Source organism: Spermophilus citellus, assembly GCF_964194105.1.
Source record: "Spermophilus citellus genome assembly, chromosome: 6".
Taxonomy (NCBI): domain Eukaryota; kingdom Metazoa; phylum Chordata; class Mammalia; order Rodentia; family Sciuridae; genus Spermophilus; species Spermophilus citellus.
Genome location: NC_138187.1, coordinates 16,262,711 through 16,289,257, shown reverse-complemented (window position 1 = coordinate 16,289,257; position 26,547 = coordinate 16,262,711). Strand labels below are relative to the sequence as shown.

General features: G+C 44.7%; 1 protein-coding gene across 1 annotated transcript in view; it reads right to left on the bottom strand.

Moving 5' to 3' along the window:
• Positions 1–5,704: 5,704 nt before the first annotated feature.
• The window catches only part of HS3ST2 (heparan sulfate-glucosamine 3-sulfotransferase 2), a gene marked incomplete at its 3' end in the record, with an annotated part of 85,446 nt that continues 64,603 nt past the window's right edge, over positions 5,705–26,547 (bottom strand). The window contains exon 2 of the mRNA XM_081298349.1: positions 5,705–6,323. Within this exon, the coding sequence (XP_081154475.1) occupies positions 5,705–6,323 (619 nt within the window). The remainder of the gene's footprint in view (positions 6,324–26,547) is intronic.

Sequence of the window (26,547 nt, the reverse complement as noted above, 5' to 3'; positions counted from 1 at the left end):
TGCGTAACGAACGCAACTGTCTCTGATTCCTCCTCTCCAGTGTTTCCTGGACTGGGAAACAGGGAGAGGAGAGATCAGGCAGAGATGTGCCAGGGCTGGTTAGTTCTGTCTCCTTATAGTTGATGGTGCACATCTCTTCCTAGCACTGCATTCAGTGGTGCCATGACGGTAGTTTAAAACTGGTCATGATGGGAAAGGATGGGAAGAGATATTGGAGGTCTTAAATATGGGAAATGCTGGAGCCACTTTGAAGATTGCTTGGAAAATGTTGGTACGCAAAGAGACAGCTTTTTCAAACGGTCGGGGTTGCATTGTAACAGAGACTGTTAAGTGCCTTCTCCGTATCTCTTCTCTCCTTTTTCCTTAGCATCAAAATCCTGGGTTGTCAGGGAGGCAATGTATTCACTCAGCAAAGAGATGACATTTTCTGGCCTTTGCAACTCGAGGTGGCCAAAAGATAAACATCAGTCACTTGGTAGATTTTGGGAGAAATCTCCTCAAAGTGGGTTGACTTAGAAGGAAAGTTTCCCTCCCTCCCTCCCCCCCTTCCTCCCTCCCTCCCTCCCTCCCTCCCTTCCTTCCTTCCTTCCTTCCTTCCTTCCTTCCTTCCTTCCTTCCTTCCTTCCTTCCTTCCTTCCTTCCTTATCTTTCTAGATGGAACATAGCCGTGGTGATTGGAGCCTCAGCAGCCATCTTGGACTATGAGGATGGAAGCCAAATGTTATGGTTTGGATATGGAGTGTCCTCCAAAGCTCCTGTGTTAATGCAGGGATGTTCAGAGGTGAATTGATTAAGTTGTGAGAGCTGGAACCTAATCAGTCTGTCTAGTTTAAATGAACTGTGTGATATCTGTAGGCAGGGTGGGCATGACTGGAGGAGGTGGGTCACTAGGGGTCTGTCCTGGAGGGGTGCATCTTATCTTTGGCCCCTTGATCCACTTCCTCTCTCTGCTTCCTGGCTCTCTTCAATGGAGCAGCTCTCTCCACCATGGCTTTCCACCTTTCCCAGAACTGTGGACTAGACCTCTGCACCATGGGCCAAAATAAACCTCCCTTCCTCCAAGTCACTCTTGTTAGATATTTTGGGCACAGCAACACACACAACCGTGGGCTCAGGATTGTAATAGAAAGACAGAAAGAGCCTTAGTCCCTAATCATACAACAGCTGCTGTTCTGGCTCTAACATTCCAACCCCAGGCTTCTTGAATTGGAGAGGCTAATTCTTTAATTCGTTTAAGTCACTCTGGTCTGGGGGAGGGAAAAAAAGCCCATTAGGAATACACTTTCTATTTAAATAGGACATTGATGTTTTCATTCCACACAAGAAAAATGGAACGAGTCTTTTATACATTCGTTTTGGGATATTTATGCGGACTTCCCACCCCCAACTGATAAGAGCCACACGCTCTCCAGACTTATCAGAAAAAAAACAACAGTGCCAAGTTCATTGTCAGAGCGAGGAGCCCACGGGACACCTATTTATTGGCCTAAGTTGACTGTTCATCTCTGGTGCTGAACTCTGAAAGGCGAGGAAGGAACATGAGGTGACATTTGTCTAGCCAGGAAGACAGCAGTCCGTATTCTCCTGGGAAAGGAGTGGATCTCTATTTCTGCACCTACTACAGGTAGACAGGTGTGAGATCCACCTTGAATTGGGGGGGGGGGGCGGGGGAAGAGTAGCCCCTAGACTGGGGCATGGTGCAGACAGACTTAGAGACAAATCCTGTTCCAGAATTTAGCCCAGGATCCTTAATCCTTGATCTTAAGGAGCTCCCCTAAAAAAATCATGCCCCCAGGGGATTTTCCGGCTGGCAGGTAGCACTCTTCTCCAAAAGATGAGGATCCTGAGGATGTCACTTTCTCTAGGAAGGTCCCCACCCACTTCCTGTTATCCTCATCAAGGTAGATAACAGTTATTTGTTTCTGTGACTCTCCTTCGTTGGAGAGCTCCATGGGTGGGGACAGGGATAAAGACCACACGCTGTGCAGCCTTGGCACCCGGCCAGTCTGCTGAGGTGTTCAGTAAGTAGAGGCCGGTTGGGTGAAATCCCATCAATTCTTCATTTCTGGGATTTCACCCAGTAGGTTCTTTACCAGGGTGAGGAACAGACCATATCAAGTCCCTCTGATTCCTGGGAGATGCACTGTCATTGCACCTGTTTTATCTAATCAGCAAGTGGGACTTTGTTCACACCCTGGGGGCCATGGATATTAGTTCTATCTGGCCAGAGACTCTGGATCCGAGAGTCTAAACTGAGCCTGCTTGGACCAAGCCACTTGATCCTGGGTTGCAAGAGTGATTTAATTCAAGGCACGTTGGAAATCTCTTATCATAAGTTCACTCTATGTCCCAATTTACTAATGGTAAAAATTGGCCCAGAGAAGTTAGATAATTTGTCCACAGTCAGGACATTGCAAAGGTAGGGCTTCAAGTCAGTCCTTTTGGGCTCCCCAAATGGTGTTTGCCTCTGTAGCATGTTGTCTGTAGATAGAAGCAGGGTGGGGACAAAGCAGGGTCAGACACAGGGTGGACACATGCTATCTGTAAGGTGACTCACAGCCGGCATTCCCCAAGGTGTAGAGAGAAACATACACACCCACAGAATTTGCTGTGTGGATAAGATTCTCTGATTAAGAGGGTTAGGTATCCCTAATATCTGTCCTCTCCTTCTACAGGAGAATCCCCTATTTTTAGCTGAACACAGTAGCACGCAAATTAAGGATTACATTTCCCAGCTTCTCTCACATTTCAGTGTAATCAAGGGACTGAGTTGTCAAGGGAATGTGGGTGAAAATAGTAGCACTACCTCCATCCACCCTTAGGGGGCACTATCCACAGTGCGGAAAAGTTGTGATGTTGCAACCTCAAATGGAAGAGGCATGTTCTTCCCGTGCCCCTTTTTGCTCTCGAGATACTAACTATACGAATGGACAGTAGCCAGACAACTTGACAGTGGACCTCTGACCCACCACCTCTGCACCATCTGGGCCAGAACTGTTCAGGACTTGGTCAAAGATGGCTCACTTCCCTATATCTGTCCTTGCCTCCAACTCAGGACCAACTAGAAAAAGTCAAGTGTGTCCCCAAACTATCACAGAAGCTGTCCCACTTCGAATGAGTCTGTCTCTAGCTCCCCTCCACCAACAGCCCCTCTAACAAGCAGCCTCCACTCCAGGGTGACTTGAAGCCTTTCTTTGGTTCCACTATAAACCTTTCTCCTCCTCTGCTGCCTTGAGTCTCTGCCAGATGCACGGCTCCTTGCTCTAGCAAGCTCTCAATCGATAGCCCTGTTTGCTCTCTTTTGGGTGGTCCTCATTAGTGTCTCACTCCCTTCCTGCTGAGTGGAACGCACAAAGGTGAACCATCCTGAATCACAGGCACCTAGAGACCAGTCTCTGATGTCCTGGACCTGTCACACGCTCTGGGTTCTCAGTTACAGAGAAACACACCTCAGTCTCTTAAAGCACTGCCAATTTGGGATTCTGTTTCAGCAAATACACCAGCAAACACACACACATGCACACACACACACAAAGATACACACGCACACAAGAGACTTCCTTTTTGGTTTCCAATTGAATAGTCAGACTTCATTTATTTAAACCTCACTAATTTGGAATGTGTGCAAGTTTGCCCCAGGGCAGCCTGGGTAAAAGGGACCATTTGCACTGGATTAAAAATTAGAGTTTGCTGAGTAGATTCATGTACTCTGAATTTCACTCATTTAAACTAGAATTTTTTTAAGGTACTTTTGCCTCTCTCATTTGCATACAATGATTGATATGCTAATTACAATAGACTCATACCTATTCATTAAGACTGGGAGGCTACTTAGTCTGGGCAGTCTGAGAATGTTTGTAATGCCAAGGAGTTAAGCTGCATTAATGCACATAAAATTCAGAATCTTCATCAATTCTGACTGAACTCTTCCCAATCAGGATAAACAAGCACATTTAACTGACTCTTTATCAGGTGTTTTCTTCACACCCCTGTGTGATTCTGTCCCTCTGCATCCAGCTTTGGCTACTGCTTGGCTCAGGATTCCAGGACACCAAATACTTTGGGATGGGGGATATATAAGGGCGATTTATATATAAGCCATCCCTTTTCTGGTCACCAAAGCTCAGGACCTCAGGTTCCTGCTGATAATAGCGCTTCCTTCTGCATCATTTCTCCAATTCCCTCCAACCGAATAGAGGAAGCTCAGAGGGGCGAACCCACAGCCTTGATTTCTCTGTACCATGGACCCATCACTTGATGCCCTGGGAGATACTTAGGTCAGAAAGATGAACCAAGACACAAATCTCATGTCTTAGACTTTTGTGTCTTCTGCCCTTGTGAGTTAGATTTTGATTCCAGAGTGTCCAAGCAGAGAACTGACCCAGCCAGACTTACGTTTCAGAAAGAGAACATCCCTGCACGTCTCCATATGATCCTTCTTTGCCAGACTTTGCTAGCAAGAAATCCCCCCTGCCATTTCTGCCCCCTGGCCTCTCCCCCCATGCCAGGCTGTTATGGTTTGGATGTGATGTGTCCCCCACAAAAGCTCACATGTGAGACAATGCAAGAAGGTTTAGAGGAGAAATAATTGGGTTTGGGGAGTCTTAATCAGTGAATCAATCCACTGTTAAAGAGGCATTCACTGAGTGATAACTGAAGCCAGGTAGGGTGGCTAGAAGAGGTGGGTCATTAGGGGCACTTCCTTGGGGTATATATTTTGCATCTGGCAAGTGGATTGTCATGTGAGCTGCTTCCCTCTGCCACACTCTTCTGCCATGATGTTCTGCCTCACTTCAAGTCCCGAGGGGGCTCAGTCTATGGACTGAGACCTCTGAAACCATGGGCCCCCAAATAAATTTTCCCTCCTCTAAAATTGTTCTCGTCAGGTCTTTTAGTCACAGCAGCAAAAAGCTGCAGCCCGTCCTCAGGCCTAGCTGCACCTTGTGTTGGGAGGAGCTGAATGAATGAATGGGTGTGTGGAGAAGAACTCAGCCTCAAGGACACAAGAGAGCCATATTTATTTCACATGGACAAGCATGATTCCATCGCATGCTGAACATGAACGCTTGCGTGAGGAAAGTACCCGTAACAGCAAAATTATGTGCTTTTTTTGTCCACAGGGAGCAAGGAGTCACAGAGTGGTTTTCAAAGACAGTGTCCTTCCAGAACAGTTGAGACCACACAGGCTTTTGAAATCACTGGCTTATTTCATCATCAAAGGGTCTATCTCCCAGGAGGGGCCGGACGGATGCTTCTGGCTTTACCATCTCTTGTTGAGCTACTAAGACGGTGTCCCATCCCACCACCAAGGGATGCTCAGGGAAATTGAGCTCAGAGGGAAGATACATGCCACTTGGAATTCACAAGCCCCACTCCTGGGTAGACAGGGATGGGGACAGACGGCTGTGTTCATAGCAACAGAACCATCACCACTTATTATATCTGTTATCCTTGGGAGAGCCACGCTTCTTGATAGCAGAATTGCTCAAGGCCTCTCTCTGATGGGCAGGAGGGAGAATGATTCTGGAGCTGAATGGGTGTGCCAGGAGCAGTAAGAGCCAGGGGCAGGACCCTCTTGTTGTCCTAGAGGCAGCTGGACATCCTGGTTCCAAGATGGGATGGAGCCTGTGGGTTGGAAGAGGAGGATGAGTCTCATGGAACTTCATGGAAGAGGCCATCGGGGAAACCCTTGCCTGTAGGTGACTTATTCCCATCGGAAGTCCTGCCCGACCGTTTCATAGAATTTGATATTATAAGGTCTATAAAATTCCCGGAGCTGGTCTATCACTTCGGGATCGATCTGTACATGAGTTCTCCCTTTGGATTTGCCCAGGCATCGAGGCAGGAGGTTCGATTCGGTTTTTTTCAAGCAAGGGAACCCTTTGGTCTTGTTGAAGTAGAAGTGTCTGTCGGTGATGAAGCGCTTGATGCCCAGGAAGTCCTGCACCCGCCCCATCTCGCCCGCGGGGTCGGTGATGAGCCGCTCGCCGCTGACGAAGTGGATCTGGGCCAGCGGGAAGTAGCGCAGCCAGCTCTCCAGGTGCAGCACGTACATGCCGATGCGGATGGCGTTCCAGGACACGTCCACCAGGCCCAGGCTGCGATTGCGGAAGGACAGGCCCTCGAAGGTGGGGATGTCGGGCTTCTTGGACAGCGTCTGGGTGTAATCCGAGATGGCGCGCGTCACGGGGTTGCGCACCACCACGATCAGCTTGGTGTCTCTGGACATGTTGAAGATCCGCCGAGGGGCCTCTTGAGTGACAAAGTAGCTGGGCGTCTTCTCCAGCGTGATCTGGGTCTCCAGGGTCCTAGGCATCAGGCTCCTGGTGGGGGGAGGGGGAGAGAAGGGGGACACATGGTCAGACAGGGTTCCCCTGGTGGGATGAGTGGGGGGCGCAGGCACTGCCCCATCAGCTGCCTCTGCCCAGTGGTCAGTTGGGCCCTCTCCTCTCTGTTACCTTTGAGGTTCTCACCTGGTGAGGAACCCACCAGAATTCTTGATTTATTTTAAACAAAACAAAAAAGTCTTTAACTGGCTTGCTTTAAGACTGGCATTAACCTGGCATGGTGCGCATGTCGGTCATCCCAGAGACTTGGGAGGCTGAGGCAGGAGGATCGCAAGTTCAAGGCCAGCCTCAGCAATTTAGCAAGGCCCTAAGCAACTCAAGGAGACCCTGTCTCTAAATAAAATGCAAATAGGGCTGGGGATGTAGTTCAGGGGTTGAGTGCCCCTGAGTTCAATGTGTGCACACACACATTCACAGAAGACTGGAAATAATTTAAATATACATCACTGTGGGTTAAACAAATTATGGAATAGCCAATTAGCAGAGTCAGGCAGCTCTGTATTTTGCAGGGAGAGGCACTCAGGACTGAATATGGGGCTCTGCTCATGCTAGGTGAGTGCTTTGCCACTGAGTTACATCCCCCGCTCTGCACATGCTTATAGGGAGGATTTCCAACATACAACAGAACAACTCTCTGTAATCTGTGGGTTCTCCATCTCTGGATTCAACCAATCGCAGATAGAAAATATTACAGGGAAACTACATCTGTACTCAAAATGCACAGATTTCTTATTATTCCTTATATAAAGCATAATAATAATCATTTACATAGCATTTACACTGTATTAGGTATCATAAGCATTCTGGAGATGCTTTAAACTATACGAGAGGATGTGTATAGGTTATAAGCAAATTCTACACCGTTTTGTATAATGAGCTTCTATGGATTTTAGTAATCCCTGGGGGTCCTGGAACCTTTTTTCCCAAGGATCGACTTGATAGTTTCTAATGATGACAGGCAGGATACAGCATGTTTATCTCTGGAAGGATACACAAGAAACTGGTAAAGATAAGTTGCTCCAAGGGAGGGAAGATGAGGTGGGTGTAGAACTAGGAAATCAGGGATAAATGTGAATTGCTTTTGATTGTATAATCTTTTACACTGCTTGAAATTTTTAATGCATTTATTACATATTCAAAAATACAAAGTAAGTCACTGAATGTTGTTCTGGCAAAGATTTTTTTTACAAATACATTAAGAAAATCTTTTTCTGGATTAAAAAAAAAAGCTTGGTTTGCAGGGATAGCAACTGTTACAGAAATGAGGTCTGGCATCTTTCTCTGTCAAAAACATCTGAAATACATTCTTCATGTGGACTAGAAGAAGCACGGAACTCCAGGTGGGTTGGGACCTCAGTCAGAGTCAGGTAACACAACCCCTCTCTCTCCCTGTTTTAATTTCCTGGCTCTGCTTGAGATGTTAGGGGCTATAGGTAGGGGATCTGAAGTCTCCTTCCCAGGTGTGCTTTCAGACCTTGATGGAGGTGGAAGGGTCTGAGGACAGGTGGATAGGTAAGCCCCCCTGCATATGCTTTTCTCTGAGACTAGCAGGAGGGGTTCAGGATGGGTACAAATAGAGGTCAGGTTTAAGATTCCAGAGAGGAAGATTGAAAGAGTTGAAATGTGACAGCTTATACCTTTCTAGTGTAACAGGAGACTCGCTGGACATTAAGGGTGGTGACAGGAGTAGGGTAGAGGGTTAATTATGAGAATCTGGAACATTTACTATGAAGGATGATTGGGTGGCAAAGGGCAGGGGAGTCCTGTAAAGACAAATTTAAGATTATTTGGCAGGGCCGAAGATTCAGTTAAAACTAGAATTGATAAACATACACAGGATGTGCTTGTAAGGGTCAGCAATCTTGTCCATGCTGGTTGACAATCCAGGGACAAAAAATGGGAAGGATGAGAGATTGCACTGGTGCACTGTTAAGGGACTGGGACAGCAAGTCACACAAGGAATTAATGGTGGTGATGACGCTATTGAAATGATTGTTGATTGAATCCAGGGCAGGAATGGAGGAAAGTGAAATAGAAAGGGTCATAGATGAATTTGAGGATAAGACATTTAATGAGTTTGAGACTGTGGTAAATGTGGAAAGAATCAAGGTTGTAATGTGTGGTTTTGTGTGGGTGCCGTAAGAAATAACCATAAACTGGGCAACAGAACGCAACGCAAATTGATTCCTTAGTAATTCTGGAGGCCAGAGGTCTGCAGCCAAGTTGTTAGCAGGGGCTGGTTCTTCTAGAAGCTCTGAAGGAGAGATAGCTTTAATGCTCCTAACTTTAATGCATTTGTTAAAACTAGCTTCTGGTGGCTGCTGGTGGCAATAGATAAATTACTCCACACTCTGCTTTTGCCCAGGTGGCCCTCATTTCTGTGTGTCTCCTCTCCTCTCTCCCACTTTCTTCTCTTAAGAGGACGCTCATGGTTGGATTTGAGTCTCACCCTAATCCCTGACGATCTCATCTGCAGGTCCTTAACTTAATTACATCTGCATAGACCCCTTTCCCAAATAAGTTCATCCTCACTGGTCTATCTCAGTGGACATATTCTTTTGGAGGGTCATCATGCAACCTATAACATTACCCTGTGAAATTCCAGAGTTAACCCTTCAGAATCATGAACATTTCAATGACAAGATCCAGGTATGGCCATTAATAAGCGTTGCTAAAGGGAAGAGAAAATGGAGACATTTGGTGTAGAGGTGGTCCAAGAACTGGGAGGCCAGGTGGAGATGATCATAGAAACTAGGAAACAGAAGACCAGGAGCCAGGGATCTCTATGCCCAAGGAGTGGAACATCAATGGACGTCCTGGGGGTTGGGAAACCACAGTGTTAGGAGTGAGAAGAGGAGGATTGCGGAAGGTGTTTTTCCGTCTGCCTTCACTTTGGACCATCTGAGTTAAAAACAACAAAAAAAGTACCCACGCCTAAGTGTTTTGAATCAATTTGTCTTAAGACAGAGCCCAGTCAATTTTATTGGGAAAAAAGACAAAACTCCTCATGCGGTTGTTATGTGCAGCCAGGATGATAAAAATCCTAGTTTGAGGGCAAAACACAACCTTGGGAAATAAGTAGCCACTGGGAACCCACCCATTAGTCCCTTGAGCCTTCAAATTCATCATGCAAGGCTGATGCAAGTGATGCTTTGCTTCTAGGCCCAAGGTCGATATAGACACTTGTGGGCCGAAAGTTTTAATAGTGCTATTAAAGTGAAGCATGCACATTTCTTTTTAAAAGGTATTTATGAGAAAACAATCACAAATGAACTTGATTGGAATTCTTTGGATTTTTTAAGGATTCTGGCTATATTACTTGATGGCCTTGGTACACTTTATAAATACATATATTTATATAAATATATTTTATACATTTATATATATATATATATATTTACACACAGAGATAGATTAGATAGATAGCAGGCATTTAAACTCTAAGAACTTTCTAAACCCTGCGGGGGTGATAGAACGGTCTCCCCAACACAAAGTTGCTGACTTTGCAGGCCGTTAAACAGATTTCTTTGCAATATCCTCAAATACACACACACACACACACACACACACACACACACACACAAAATCCAAGAAAAGACTCGTGGGTTCAGCACTTCCTGAGCTTATTCGACCACGGAGCTATGAATGTTTGCCAGGAGCGTGAGTGAACATCTTTCTTTGTCACCAGTTTGGAAAATTCAGATCCATTCCCATGATCTCCAGAGTAGCACATCATTCCGTCCAAGGCCGACCACCAAAGTGAAGTTCCACGGTTCTGATTCCTAAGGGGCACCTCAGTTGCAAAACCAAATGACAAATACAAAAGTGTAAGAACAGGACTGCAACAAATTTGTAGTGGACACACAGAAGCCAAAGGTCTCCTGTGTGCAGCAAAGAACCATCCCATCAAGAACCCTTGAATATTTAGTTCTCCATAGGTCATGAGAATAGCACACTGAGGCCTGTTGGTGACAGTGTGCCAGAAGATTCTGTGTGCACATCCCTGCTCTGTGCACACTGAGAGGGGTGATGCACCCTGCCTGGAGGTTCATTCTCCTTATGTTGCAGATTAAATTTTGCTTCCTAGTTCCTCGCACCTGGTGAGCAGCTGAACTTTTCTCTCACCCCAACCCTCTTAAGTTTCTGCCTCTTTTCTTTTCTCTGAATTACTGGAAGAATAGTTTAGCGCCCACTGTTTGGACTTACCTCCCATCTGTTGTTTTAACTTGCTCAGCCATAATTTTCCCTACATCTGGCCACAGCCCCCAGAGTTTTCTTGGAGGAACCCCCACTCCTACTTTGGACAAACTCTTGGTGGGCTGAAGAGTGGGTGCACCATGGAAGTGAGGCCAAGAAATGCCAGTTGTGTCATAGAGACTAAAAATGTGTCCTAGACTGAAAAAATGGAGCTCTTTCAGCCAAACACAGGGCCCTGGAAGAGATTCCCCATCAGTGTCTGATGCCGAATCCCTACTGGTCTTTGGGTTCCTGCCCTTTCCTCCAGACTTTGTGAGATACTACACAAGCTTCCAATGTCTTCTTATTACTTTAAGTCCGAATTGGTTTCTGTTGCTTATACCCTTCTCTTTTACAATCTGCCTTCTTCTCCTTTGAGGAAACTATACTCACTCCTCTCGATTATAACCTCCATGAAGACAGGGCAGGCTGTATCTTATTTGCAGCTTTATCTCTAGAGTGAACCACAATGGCCACTAAGGCGGAGTCCTTAAATCTATAGTTCTAACCATCTTCCTCCATGATTCTGGTGATCAGAGGTCTCTGTCTCTATATATACATTTATTTTTTTTTTGTACCAGGGTTTGAACCCAGATGCATCTAACAACTGAGTCACATTATCCCCAGTCCTTTTTAAAAATATTTTATTTAGAGACAAGGTCTTGCTGAGTTGCTCAAGGCCTCGTTGAATTGCTGAGGCTGGCTTTGAGCTTGCAATCCTCCTGCCTCAGCCTCCCAAGCTATTGGGATTACAGGCATGTGCTGCCGCACTAGATCTATGCTTCTTTTCCTATCAACAGATCATTACCAACTTAGATCTATTGCTCATTCATGTTTGCCTTCCTAGGACATTTGCCCAGCATACCACAGGTGCTCAATGAATGGATCCAAGATCCAGGGTCAGATTAGGGACCTGCTGGTCTATGACACCCAGCTCTTGCGTAGCTTTCTGGCCTTGGGAAAAGGAAGGTTTGGCAGGTGGTCCTGGAGGGAGTCACTTTTGTTACGTTAAAGGTTTTATGGTGGCTACAGTTTCTCTGATTCACAGAGAGGAATCCGAGCTCTGGCTTCCACGACAACCTCCAAACGAGGAGATCGGAGCACATCTCCTTCCTGTTTTACCGCCTGCACGCTGTCCCTCGCCCGAGGCTCTGCCGTGTGGCTGGGACCACTTGAGGAGCTTCTGGAGAAATGCAAATGCCTGGGTCCCAAGCCAGACTAATTAAACCAGAAACTCTGGGCACAGGGCCCAGGAACCGATGATCTGAAAGCTCCCCAGATGATTCTGGTGGGCTAAGAACCGCTGGTGTGGACCGTGGGTTCCTTTAGCCACTTGTTCTTTAAGATGCTTTGCACAGTGATCATCTCAGGTGAGCCTCAGGGGAAAAAATAATCCACAGGCTTCTCCCCTGTACCTTCCTGTTCTGTGGGTTGGGGGGCGGAGTCCTTAAATCTATAGTCCTAACAGTCTTCCTCTCTGATTCTGATGATCAGAGGAGTCTGGGGAGTACGACCTTAATCGTAATAAAACAAATGTCCTCATAAGTGATATAATCACACCCGTCACTGAGATACTCTATATTTGTATGTTCAGGGGCCGTGCCACCCTCCACCAGAGATTATAAATCAGGGTCCTTGTCGGTCTTGTTCACTGCTGTATTCTCAGTACCCAGAAGGGAGCTGGCACTTAGTAGGGGTTCAGAAAATATTTTTTGAAGGGAAAGAACTAAAGCCAAGGTTTTAATCTGGAAAATAAGGCAGTCTTGTTGTATGTATTAGCAGAGATGACCGCTCTTCCCATGCCTCAGAACTCCATGCTTTATCCTCTAAAGGGGGAAAAAAAATATCAGACTTCCTGGGGTATCTACTAGAAAAAGACCCAAATACTCTCATCCATCTGAGGCTCTCTGGAAACTCTCTTTGTTTTTTTTAAACCTGTATTTACCCACTCAGTGGAGCAGAGACAACTCCTTCGGCCCCTGCTGTCCACACAAGGGATGTCCCGTGCGTGTGTGGAAACTGTCTGAGCAGGCCATTGTCAGAAACTTCCAGAACTGGCATGCCTCTGATGATTACTGATGGGATTCTCTGGAAGATTTCATGTCCTGCTCCATGTGTGAAAGTCCCAGCCGCCTGGGGGACCTGGGTGATTTATTAGCTCCTAACTGGGCGACCAGTCTCCTTGAAAATCACTGTGGTCTCCAGAGGGATAATTAGGAGGAGGAGAAGAAGAGGAGAAAGTCTGTATTGCGAGGAAGTGGATCTTAAATGTAAACCCGCTAGACTCCCACGAGCCGAGCTGAGAGCCAGGCAGGCACCTGCGGCCATTCATTCTTATCTAGTTAAGCGTAGACCTGAGTCCCCTATCACGAAACTGCTTCCTTCCAGGTCCACAGCCCCAAATCCTTACTCTTATATGACCCAGGAGTAAAACACTAAATCCAGGTTAAACGCCACTAGTCATTTGTCATTGGTCACATGATGTTGTCCTTGATGGAGATTTCTGTGGTCCCTTTGATCCTGCCCATGGCTAACGTGGTTCGGTCTGAGCTTCCGCCCAAAGACTATTTTTTTCATACTTAGGGACCTTTGACATGTTGTCCCATTTGCTTAAAGTCCTCCTTAATGTCCAGCCAAAGTTTTTCTCTCTGGCTCATCACATTCAACCAGGAAGCCTTCTCAGACTGTGCCCTTATTATCGCTGCCCCCCACCCCAGCCCAGGAGAGTTGGGCATCACCTCTTTGCAATTCCATGGTACCCACTGAAGATTTCACCCCTTTGGCACATTAAATGAGTCTGTCAGCCCCCTAGACTGTAAGGTCCCTGAGGGCAGGGATCACGGATGTCACATCTCTACATCAGCAACGCCTCGTCCTGTGTTTGATATGCATTCGTGGATTCTTTCATCAGGAGAGCAAGTGTTTGGCACCTACTATATGCCAGGGATACAAAGATAAGTGAAGTGCAGTCTCTTGGCTCATGGGGATAACAGCTTTGTGGACCAACTGCAGCGGGAAGAGATGAGGTGCCCTTCTTCCATGGGAGGGGCTGCACCTGCACTCAGCTCCCACAGTTACCCACAGCTTCCTCCCCCTGGAAGGAGAGTCTATGTCTGAGCCTGGTTTCCTATAGGTGCCCAAGGTCCCCAGGGGCTGGGCAGCTAACTCTTGTAAACCGCTGGTGCCTGAACCCAATCAATAAGCAAGTGACCATTTGCTTATCCCGCAAGTGACCATTTGCTTATCCCCTGCTGATAAGGCTACTCTTATCCTTGTCCTGTAGGAAAGGGTATTGATGGAGGTTTGGGGACAGATTTTCTTCCCCAGGCCATAAACCCACAGCTGATGGCGGCCCTTGTTGGGCTTCTCTGTGTAATTGTGAAAAGACAGGATGACCTGTCTCCCTGACTCTCCTGTTGTGACTCTTGGCTTGCAAAGGTCCCCAGTCAAGCCAGTTCTTTCACCCATACCTTTTGCATCATGGAATTTGAGGCCTGCCTTGTGACAGGCAGACACTGCGTGATACATCTGGACAGAGGACGGTGGAATATCTTAATGGACAGTTATGCCTTTAAGATTTAGAATCAAAGATGCCTTTCTGCTGAAGTCCTGGCACTTGCTGGCCATAAGAAATGGGATTGGAGCAGACATCGGCCATACACATGGTCAGGTGCCATAAACCCAGGACATAAAGAAGCTAATAGCTAGCGTTCCTTGTGCAATGACGAGGCCATATGCTGTGCTAAGCTCTGGGTATGAATCATCTCCCTCCAACTTCACAATAACCCTACCAAGCAAGCTCTCTCACTGTTCCTGTTTTGGGGCTCAGGAAACTAGGACACAGAAAACTACAGTAAATCACCAAAGCAACACAGTCAGTTGCAGAATCTGGATTCAAGTGTGACTCCGGCACTTGAAGAAAACGTGAGAGTATAAAAAAATTAATCTTGGCACAAGGACGGCCTTTCGAGGCATGAGACGAAAACATGAAGGAAAAGATTGAAAAGGGAGGCTACATTAAAAAAAAAAAAAAAGGTAAGTCTCTGGAATGAAAAATTACCATAAATTAAATAAAAGGAAGACAACTAATTGGAAAAATATTTGTAGTATTTACACTAGAGATGCAGAGGGATGATTTCTTATTTTTATCGATATATGTGTATATTTATTTGTATTTTTCAGACTTCTTGCAAATCAATAAATAAAAGAGAACCAGCCAGAATAGGAACACAGGCCGAAAGGAAAGAATTGGTAGAACAAGCCACAAATGGAAAATAAACATAATGAGAAAATTTTAATATTGTACTTTATGTCTTTTGACATTATCCAATATGTCTGAAAATTTAAAGAAATGCAAACTAAAAGCACGATGAGATCATATCATTCACCTCTAAGGCTGGAAAATACACTTAAAAAGAAAAACTTTAACAGTTCTAATTTTAGCAAGAGTGTAAAGAACCAACACTCTCCTAATATCTGTAGGAGTGTGAGTCGATGCAGGTCTAGGAGGGTGAGGAGAGTGTCCATCAATATGCACAGTGAACACACCCCTTGATCCAGCAAGCCCACCTTGAGGAGAAGTTCATCTGTACCAGTGCAAAAATGTCCACATACAAGGATGTTTGGTGCAGCATCTGCTGAAGAGATGGAGGCAGCAACCAAAGATATCTGCTCCTCCCTTCACAGTGTGGTTCCAGAGATGGCCGTAAGCCCAAGGCTAGGTTCCTCAAGTTCCTCTGCACCCGAGTGGGGGCCCTGGCTTGCTCCTCCCATCTCCTAGTACTAAGGATTGAACCCAGAGGCGCTCTACTGCTGAGCTACATCCTTAGCCCTTTTTGCTTTTTATTTTGAGACAGAGTCTCATTAAGTTGCCCAGGATGGTCTTGACCTCGCGATCCTCCTGCTTCAGCCTCTGAATCTTTGGGTTTACACGTGTGCACCCCCATGCCTGGCCTGGGACAGGTTCTTGACAGGGACAGTGAGTAGAATTGCAGTGTACTACAACCAGGCCAAGGTGGTGACCAAATAGGTGTGTCCTCTTGATTGTCTCTTCTGATCCACTAACTGAGTCCAGAGGACTCTCCAGCCCTAGAATGGGACGTATCCGAAAAGTAGCAGGGGAATGGGAGACCTCCTACAACTTAGGAAACAGACTCCCTGGACTATGTTGAGCAAGACAAAAATTGTTCCTTGAGAGTTTGTTGTTGTTGTTATAGCAGCTAGCATGAACCTGACTCTCAAAATATTGTTCATAATTAAAAAAAAAAAGATTTTAAAATGCCCATGTGGCATTAGTAGGAGTCTGATGAGGTCCTATAGTACTTTATTATGTGGCTGTTATAAAATGAGGTGGGTCTACATAAATATGGACACAGAAAGGAGTCCAGGATGCCTTCTAAAGTGAATAAAGCAAGTTGCGCTTGGGTTACTATGTCCTTATTTGCATACAAAATATGCACACAGATGCGGATGTGTATAGGCATAAGCCTCTCTAACAGAATACAAAATAATCCTTAACAGTGAACGACCTTGGGGGATCTGAGATGGATTGCAGTGTAAAATGGGACTTCATCTTCACCTTTAGCTTTCTGAGCTCATTGGATTTTTTTCCCCCACTCTTTGTGGTGAACATGTATTCTTTGTCATTCAAAACACACTAGCTAATGGAAAGCTATTTTAAAACAATTCCATTGGTACTATTTAGGAAGAAGAGGGCCTATGGCGAGGAGTGAGGAGAGGTGTGAGTGGGCAGCAAGGACAGGCAGGCTGAGGGTGCATAGCTCCTTTCTCTAGAACCTGGCTCAGAAGAAGGGAGGCAGGTGATCGTGGGTGTGGAATGAATGTTTTAGCAGCTGCCTGTATAGCTCTGCTAAGTTTCCAGGCAACTGAACCTCAATTTCTCAGGCTCCATCTATGACTGACCATAGAGATACTAGATGCAAGTCCGATATCCCTCCCTTTCTTTGTCTGGCCTCCTATCTGCCTCCCTTCCCTGGGAGTGGATTCCTTAAGCCAAGCGCTTATCACACTTTAAAGGTGCATTTGCATCATTGGAGTCAGGAGGTCTGATCCTGTAGGTCTCAGAGAGGAGCCCGAGGTCCTGCATTCTTCCACGGTCAAGCTGACCTGCTGGTCCTTGCTATTGGAGCAGCAAGGTATTAAGGCAGCTCTGGCGTTACAAGCACAAATTCTGTATCGGATGCATATTTATTGTATGCCTTGGAAATGGCTCATGGATGATGGGCAAGGGATTGTGGATGCTTTGAATTCAGAAAACCTGGATTCCAGTTGCTTCCTTTCCACTTCCTGGCCTCCTGAGGTCCCTTCAGCTTCCTTACCTGCAACCCCTGGGGTGATGTAATGCCGAGGTCCCTGTCTGTTGTAGGTCTAAACTGAATAAGCAGGCAAGAGTCCCTTGTAAACCAGGAAGCACGGTCCCCTCCAAAAATGGGGCTCCTCTTTCTCTCCTTGATTTCCCGGCTTTAGCTCAAGTCTTTTCATTTTCAAGAAGCGCATGGTCCGACCTCCACCACCACTTGCTACAGACCTGTAAATCTCCTGTTCTGCCAGCCAATGTCCTTGACCCAAAGCTCGGTGGCTCTGCTTCCTCCCTCATGTTCTCAATTTGTCACTCAGATTCCTGTCCCATCCGGCTCTGAGGTGGCTCTCAATGAACACACCCCTAAATGCCAATTCCACCTTTGGTTGGTCTTGTTTGGCTTTTCTGTGGCATCTGGGATGTTTGCCCACTCCATACTCCTCCTCCTCCTTTTTTTTTTTTTTTGGTACAGGGGTTTGAACTCAGGGGCACTCAACCATGGAGCCATATCCCCACCCCTTTTTGTATTTTATTTACAGACAGGCTCTGTCTGTGTTGCTAGGCACCTCAGTAAATTGCTGAGGCTGGCTTTGAACTCACGATCCTCCTGCCTCAGCCTCCCAAGCCACTGGGATTACAGGCATGTGCCCCACTGCACCCAGCCACTTTATACTTTTGAAACTTATTATTTAATTTGGCTTCAGGAACACATGCTCTTGGTCTCCATACATATTTCTTTTTTTTTTCTTTCTCTCTCCTTTTTTTAGGAGGGAGGAGGCAGGGGATTGAACCTGCACACATATTCCATATACGCATTTTTCCTTGACCTACCAACGGTCTCCCCTTGTCTCCATGAACGGGTTCCATCATCCACCAGTTGCTGTAGCAATGCCCACATCTGATGTGTAACCAAATCCAACTCATAACCTCTCACTCTTCTCCCTCGCTGTCTTCCAGTGTCCTTTCCAGCCAGCTCAGGATCATCCCAGTTCTTAGTATTGTCAGAGCCGAGAGCAGCTCCTCACCTTTCTCTAGCGGGGCTCCGCTTCCTAGCATCTATTCTGAACCAGCTTGCTCTTGTGTGACATTGACATCCAGGACACAAGAGGGCACCTGGGGGTAGTGATGGTGCCAAGTGGTGGTTGAGGGGATCTTTATCCCCCCTTATAGTCTCGGTCTCAATCTAAGTGAAACTGCACCCGTAGAAACTCCAACACAAGCTTTCTATCCTTCCTCCAATGGAAGGAGTGGCTTGCCCCTCCTTCCCTTCACCCCCTTCAGAAATTTTGGAGCCACTACTTCCAGAGAATGACAGATCATCCCCCAAAGACCTACAGGGGGCTTTCACAAAGGCCAAGGAGCTTCCCCAGCGGTTCTGGGGGCCTGGCTGCCCTTTCTCTAGCCTGGTACTCCAAGGAGAAGAGCGATGCCAGGGAACATCTTACATTGGCAGGTTGCTCCCTCTGCAGACGCCCGATTGCCAACACAGAGGGGACCTTTACCCCCAGCTGGCAATCCCACCGTGTTCAGCCAGCCAACTGGCTCTCCTCCTCTGCACAACCACAATTTCAGAACTTTCTTTCTTTCTTTTTTTTTTTTTTTCTGAAAATGGCCAAACCTTTCTGGACACTCTCAGCGAGTGAGCTTGCACCATACTCCATAGAGAATTTTTAAAAAGGAGGAAAAAAAAAATAGAAAGGAGCACCCTATCTACCCTGCTACCAGACTTACGAAGTTTCTCGCACTGACCAGCACTCAGCTGAAGGCGGAGCTGATCCGCCTGGCAGACGTCTGGTGCCAGTCTCCCTGGTCTGAGCATCTTCATCCTCATTGCCTAGTGTCTCCTGCCCGTATTGTGCATAGAGCTCCCGGGCCCCTGTCTGCACTCAGATCTGCTGGAGGACCAGTCCGTCCCCACAAGTTCTGGGTACTTCCCAGGCACTTGCAAACCCCCCAGCCAATGATTGGATGAATCCACGAGTGTACTTCACTTTTTTAACACCAAGCTTTGCAACCTCACACTCTGGAGTCCCCAGGGGTGTGAAGGGTTTTGCAGGGATGAGTTCCACAAGCCAGTCCCACTTCCTGCAGCGTAACGGTGCCCCCTAGTGGGAGGTAATCCAACTACAGCTGATGAGGCGAACAACTGCGGGTCCCTCTGCAAATACTTGCCTGTTGCTTGCTTGGGAGACATGACCCATGGATAAGGGTCTCTTCCATTTTGTTTCTTGAACATTGTAGGTGACTCAGAAGAGATTAAGTTCTATGGTTGCAAAGGGTCAGCAGGAGTTGCCTAACGCTTCCTGCACCATCAAGAATCAGTGTCCAGTGCTGATGGACAACGCACCAGGAATCCAGCTGTTTCAGTATCACCCGGGGCCTCAGATGTGGCCTTGAAGCTACATGTGTGCTGGTTGGGTCACCAATACTTTTTTCCAGATCCAAGAGCTGCCTAAACTATACAAATCTGGATTCTTGTCTAGGCTTTGGTGTAGAGTGGTCCTGCTCTGCATTTCGGTTTTGGAAGGCATACAGGAAACCCCGCAAGATGAACTAGCAGCGCTCTTGAACCCTGAAGTCCTACTTTTCCTGTTTCAAGGACTTTGCTGTCCTTTCTGCCTGTAACACTTGGCCCTGACTCTTCCCCTGGCCCAAGCAAAGAGTCTCAGTTTGAATGTCTCCTCTTTTCCAGTGACCCTGTCTAAATCCCACTGTTTGCTTTCCTTGTGGCTCTAAGCACACGCTGTCATTGTCTTGCATATCTGTTTGTTTCTCTGTTGCCTTCCCCCCAGTGAGCCTGTCAACCTCATCAGGGAGGGACGGCGTCTGCCTTGTGGGCTGTAGAGTCTTTAAACCTTGTCACTGTGCCATCCCATCCAAAGCAGGCGAAAGGGAATGAATCATATCCACCAAATATTTTTACTTGTCAAATGAATAAGATGGGAAGGAACCAAAGCTTAAATCAAGAAGACATGGGCTCTCTGAGGAAAGGAAGCCACCTAAGATCTCCAGGAAGGATTTCTCAAAGTGTGTTTACCTGTTATCTGTGGCTCAAAACTGACTCCTGGATAAAAATGTACATTTTCACAGTTATGTGTTTATCTTAATATGTTTTAGGAGACTGGAAGTGGGACATCACCTTTTTTTTCGACAGATTTTATCACTCAGGATGAGGCTTACAGAGGTAGTGAATGTAGAAAATGTGAGTTGATCTAAAAATAAAGATTCAATCAGTCATAGTACAGATGGTATAGAGATGTGGTAAAAGGTCGCTCTTTGATGACTGAAGTAAACAGCATTGGTGTCACCACCCAAGGGAGTCCGAACCAAATTAATGTGAACAGAATGCCCATTCAATAAATACTTATTGAGTACCTACTGTTTGCAAGCTATTTTGCTAAGTCCCGAGGTCATGGCTATACACAGAATTAAATGTAGTAAGTCTCCTCATGGAGTTTCTGGCTTGGTGGAAGAGAAAATGAGCAAATAAAAAATATCTCAACACAACTTGTAATAAAGGAAAAGAAGGAAAACAAGTGTCCTGAGAGAATTAAGTGGTCAGGGAAACCCCGCTGGGGTCATTTGAGCTTATGGTCAAGTGGTGATCCCAGGCTTGGACGGGAAAATATGGCGGATGCAAGATGGCGCCACAAAAAAGTAAAGGATGAATAATGGAGAAAATAGAGGTCAGAACAAACTTGAGCCAGATCCTCAGGTGCTAAAGTCAAGGTCTACAAGAGAACCCCATGAGAGGGAAGTGGGCCTGGGAGATGAGCGGTGGTCGGCAATGTGTGGTTGGCTGCTGTTATCCAAGAAGAATCCTGAAACAAAATGGATAGAACTAGAGGTAAAGATCTCACGAAAGAGACATTTCTAGACAGAGAAGATGACTATGTGGGTAGACTCAAAGGCCTGCTGAGCCCCAGTGAAATAAAACCCACAACCATGAATCCATCCATCCATCCATCCATCCATCCATCCATCCTCCATCCATCATCCATCATCCATCATTTATCTGTTCAGAAATGAATCAGAGCAAACAGTGCAAATTAGAGGTAAAATGCAGAGGTTTCGCAAGCATTATAGGTACCCAGGGCAGGTAAAGCAAGCAAAGTAGTTTTTATAAACACTTAAGCCTGATAAAGACATTTTAGCAGCATTAAATGTGAGAGAATCCAACTATTATCCAGAGTTTTTGGGGAAAAATATGACTCCTAATATTTATTAGTCGCTCTGCTTGTGAAGGCAAAAGAACAGCTTTGTAAGACATTCAATCGCTTGAAAAATATTAATCTTGCCTTCCAAAAATTCCCCTGAAAATTAAAGCAGCTGCCTGAGTAACTGCATGAGAGGGCTCAGGATGATTGGGAAATATGTGCATTAAAGGACAATAATTGAGGTTCAGCAGAGCACCGAGCCCCAATAAGTAATGCTTTTAACTTCCAGTATCAAGATCATTCCCCCCAGCAAATACCACACCCCCTCACTTATATGCAGAGCTAAGAAAGTCGATCTCATAGAAGGATAGAGTAGTTACCAGAGGCTGGGGAAAGGACGGGATGGGGAGAGGACCGTGAGTGGACACAGGGTGGGGGATGGATCAGAGAATGACTTCTAATGTTCTATAGCACAGTGGGATGACTATGGGACAACAATTAATTGCATATATAATATGCAATTAAATATATATATATATATATATATATATATATATATATATATATATATATATTTAAATGTAGTAGCAAAGATTTTAAATATTCCAAGCACCAAGAAATGATAAATACTGGAGGCAATGCATTTGCTAGATACCTGATCTGATCATTACACATTGTGTACATACAGGTATTGAACTGTATGTATCACACCAGGCCCCATACATGTGTATGGTTATTATATGCCAATTAAATATAATATAAAATGAACATCTTCTTACCAAAAGAAATAAACATTAATAATTTGGTAAATTAAACCCCTAATCCCAGGTTAAATTAACAAAGACCAAAAAAAAAAAAAATGAAAGAAATGGAATAAAAGTATCCAAGACTCTTAGGTAAAGACACTGTCTACTTGTTGATCAGAAAATGTACAATGAAGAGTTAAAAACAGGACAGATACTTTCCAAAGCACTGAAAAAATATGAAAGTGAGAAAATGCTGCTCACATAAAAAAAGAAACAGCATCATAGAAAAACAAGCAGCTGGGGGCAGTGAATCCCAGCAACTTGGGAGGCTGAGCAGGGAGGATGGTGAGTTCAAAGCCAGCCTCATCAATTTAGTGAGGCCCTGTCTCAAAATAAAACATAAAAAGGGCTGGGGATGTGGCTGAGTGGCAGTCATATCGAAAGTATTCAGAAGACTACCCCAGGACACAGGGACAGACACGTTTTATGTGAAAATGGAGAGGTTAAGATACATCAGGAAAATGCTATTCTAAAGAAAGCTAGAGTCAGGGTATCAGTTCCAGGAAAAGTGGGATCTGAGGCAGAAGACTAAATCAGACAAAAGGAAGGGTTTAATGTTGATAAAAGGTCCAGTTTATAGTTAGAACTCGTGTCCAGTATGGGAGTCAAGCTCTGTGTTTATCCCTACTGCCCCTCAATCACCACTACATTGATAAGAACTGGGTAAAAAGTTATGACCTCAAAATATCAAAGAGAAATGATGGGGGGTTGGTGATAAATACGTATAGACACATTTTGGAAGGAGGGAGCTGCCTTACCAAGGGTATCAGTCTTAGGAGAGCTTTGAAACTTGAGTGTCAACCATGGGGGAAAATAGATTCTCAACACAGACTCAAACTGGTCAGTTGGAGGATCCAGGCACAGTGACACTGGACACAGTGAACGGTGGGGTGACACTGAGCCAGGAGGCTGGAAGGCAGGGAGACAAGTGCATCTACGCCTGGATCACAAGTGGAGGAGACAAACCTACCAGTCAGGATGGCAAGACCCATCTGCCAAGGCACGATTTATTAAAAGAAAAGCTGCCAAGTCCCATTGAGATCAATAGCATTGCATGGGATGCAGTTATAACTCAGAAGTAGGTCAAAAGAAAAAAGAGATGGTCTCAAGAGGTTCTGGAAAAATACTTAGTAAATGGAACATTCATTACTAATTAAGAAAAAAATAACCTGAAGAAGTCAGGCTTGGTGCATCTTCAACAGGAAACGGAACTTCCTCTCAGCGCCGCTGGATGCTAGCTTAGGAAAGATGCTGAGATAGCATCAGTCGTCAAGGGCTGACCCTGTGTGTACGTGGTGGTGTGTCTGTGTGCTTTCTTCACATGTATTATCTCATTAAAACCTCGCAGCAGCACCAGGTAGGTACCACTGTTAGCTTTATAGATTTATATTTGACTGAAGGGAATTAGGCACAGAAAAGGTACCTACCCAAGGACCCAAGGTACCGAGAAGTGAAGTCAGGATTATTTAAACCCCAGTAAGCTGATTCCAGTCTATTCTTCCAAAAGCCAGGCTGCGAGCCTCATTAAAGTTAGGCAGGACAAGATGACTGTGAACACAATTAATATTTAATAATGCTCTCAATTAAAACTTTAATAAATGGAGAGATGGGAAATCATAATATTAGAAGGACACCAATTCTTCTCAAATTAATCTATAAATCAAGTATAATTCCAATCCAAACCCCAAAAGGATTTTTTAAAAAATTGAATTTGGCAAAATAATTATAAAGTTTCTACTAGATCCGTAAAGTCATGAATAGGGCCAAAGCATTTTTTTTGTTATAAGGAAGGGGGGATTGAAATATTCGATATTAATATGATGTATAGTAATGTACATAGTGAAGCTGAAGTAATTAAGCAGTGTGGCTTTGGCTCAGTAATAGGCACATGGATTTTAATAGAATGTAATACAGAACCAGAAGTAAGCAGCCGTGTGAGGGAAAAAATAGGATCAAAGTGGCATTTCAAATTAGTTGGGAAATTGTGGATTATCGGATCTTTGCTGGGATAATTGGCTGATCATTTCAGAAAAAGTGGAGTTGGGGTTCCTCATTCACAGATTCCTCCAATATTAAGTCAAGATGAATGAAATTGCTCAATGTCAATAAGCAAATGATGACATGGAGAATTAGAGTATTAATAAATAGGAATATGTTCTTGAAAATGGAGGAGGTCTATCACCAGGCTGCCTTAGGAAGAAAGTGAAGGGGAAACTTCAGCCATGACTGTATAGACATTTTAAAGTTTTGGAAAACAAAGTTTCATTGTAAAGTGAAAGAAAATGCAAAAGACAGACTGTGTTCCATATACAATATACACATATTTAATACCTTTAATACATCGTGTTTTAATAAATTCCCGAAGAAAAAAAATCTCAATGGAAAATGGAGAAAAATTCATAATTCCTGAAAGAAGATATAAAATTGTCAAAATACTCTAATTCACTAGATATTAAAGACACACATATTAAATCCAAATAAGGTAGCAATGCTAGGATATTATTTAGTGTTAGCTATGGCACACAGAAATACACCCTCAGACGATCCCAGGATTGCAAATGAAACGAAATTTTATGAAGACAACTTCTAGAATTTATCCCATCAACATATTAAGATAGTTGTACAAAGATGCATATTACAAGGATTTTTAAAACAATAGAAATAACCTAAATGTACACAACACTAATATTGATTAAATGAAAGACCAACATTTATTTAAAGAAATGTTATGCTTGGTATAAATAACACTTCAGCAGGTGTTTGAGACAAAGGGAAAATGTTGATATTAAATTGGCAGGCTAAAAAAAAAGAAGTTAGTAAATATTTGTCCCCAGGATAACCAGTCTGTGAGTGTGTGTATACTTGGATATCAAAAGGAAGGGCACAACTCTGCCTGACAGCACACACCTATAATCCCAGTGGCACAGGAAGCTGAGGCAGGAGGATTGCGAGTTCAAAGCCAGCCTCAGCAGTGAGGCTGTAAGTAACTTAGAGAGACCCTGTCTTAAAATAAAAAATAAAATGGGGGCTGGGGCTGTGGCTGAGTGGCAGAGAGCTTGCCTAGCATGTGTGAGGCATCGGGTTCGATTCTCAGCATCACATATAAATAAATAAAGTAGAGATCCATCAACAACTAAAAAAAAAAAATTAAAAATAAAATAAAATGGGCTGGGATGTGGCTCAGTGGTTAAGCCCTCCTGGATTCAATCCCCAGTACCCAAAGGAAGGGCACAATTTACTTCATGATATTCTGGTATCTTCTTCCTCTGCTAATATATATTTAAACATATTATTTGCTGTTCTCGACGGTCCCTGAAAGACTATAGTTTGTTTGATATGCACACAACACTCTTGGCTGCTTTGCTCCCAAAACACTTATAAATTCTACATCAGAACACGATCGTTGTCCATTTCTGCCAAACAACTTACAACAGCAACTTCAAAGAGAAATTAGGGTGAGATGCATAGAACATATCGAATGAGGAAAAGGACATGGCGGGCAGACTCTGGGAAGGGAACTTGGAGACCAAGAGGCTGTCAGGCAACTCTTTCTCCTTAAGCGGCATAATTCCTGAATGAAGATGCAAAATTCACAAAATATCAAAATTCATTAGCTATAAATAAACACAGGTCAAATCCTTTGCAGTTTTAATTTTATAGTTAAATTTAAACTAATTAGAGTAAAATTTAATTTGAAATTGGTCCTTTGTCATTTTAATCCTTTGAAGTACAAATTGTATCCTTTTTCTATCAATTTTTTTTTTGGTCAAATGCATTCTTTTTTTCAAATGGTGAGTGGAGAAGGAGAAAGTTTGAATCCCTGTTTGGTAGAACTGTGTAGCTTCAGGTGAGTCACTCATTCCGAGCCTTGGTTTCCCCATTAAAGGGAAGACAATGGAATTTATTCTTTGGGAGTGTGGAAAGTTCTGGAGATGTTGCTTGGAAATTTCCCAGTATGTTTCAGTGCATAGTAGGCGCTTGTTGGCTGTAGTTATTATTATTAATTGTGTCCCTGCCTGGGACGGTCGGGAGAACTGGAGCAGAATGTAATTATCCACATTGGCACCGAGCCAGGATACCTGAGTCTTGCAGAACATGCAGCTGAATGTTCCATGGAGATGTGTTAAGTACGCAGAGCTGCAGAACATAGCCAGCACTTTCCCCCAGGGTTTGGGAAGTAAAATGCATCTCACCATTGCACATCTGCTCATTTTTTAAAATTCCACAACTAATTAACCAGAATCCTCATCAGCCATCTCTATGTGGATTAACTAAACGTGTCAGCAAACCCTAGCCCTTTTCTGTTCAACACAGGCAAATTCTTTTACCAGTGCCTCCAGCAAGAGGCTGGATGCTGGAAGAATTAGACAGTTAGGCCCAACTTTTACTAAGCCCATGGGAAGATATTTCTAGTGCACTTGGTCAGTTTGATGGCTCTTTTAAATCAGGATAGTACAAAATATTGCCAGTTAGATCTACGGGATTCTGGAGTCTGTCTGACATGGCTTCTAATTCTGTTTGCTCATCTCCTGAGATCCTGGGGGGAGTTATTTAATCTCCTTAAGCCTCAGTTTTCTCATCTGTTAAATGAGACCCATTGTGGTGCCTGCCTCATAGGATTATAAAGTAGTGCAAAGATGGATGAGAATGAAATCATCAAATGTGCTTCGTACAGTGCCTGG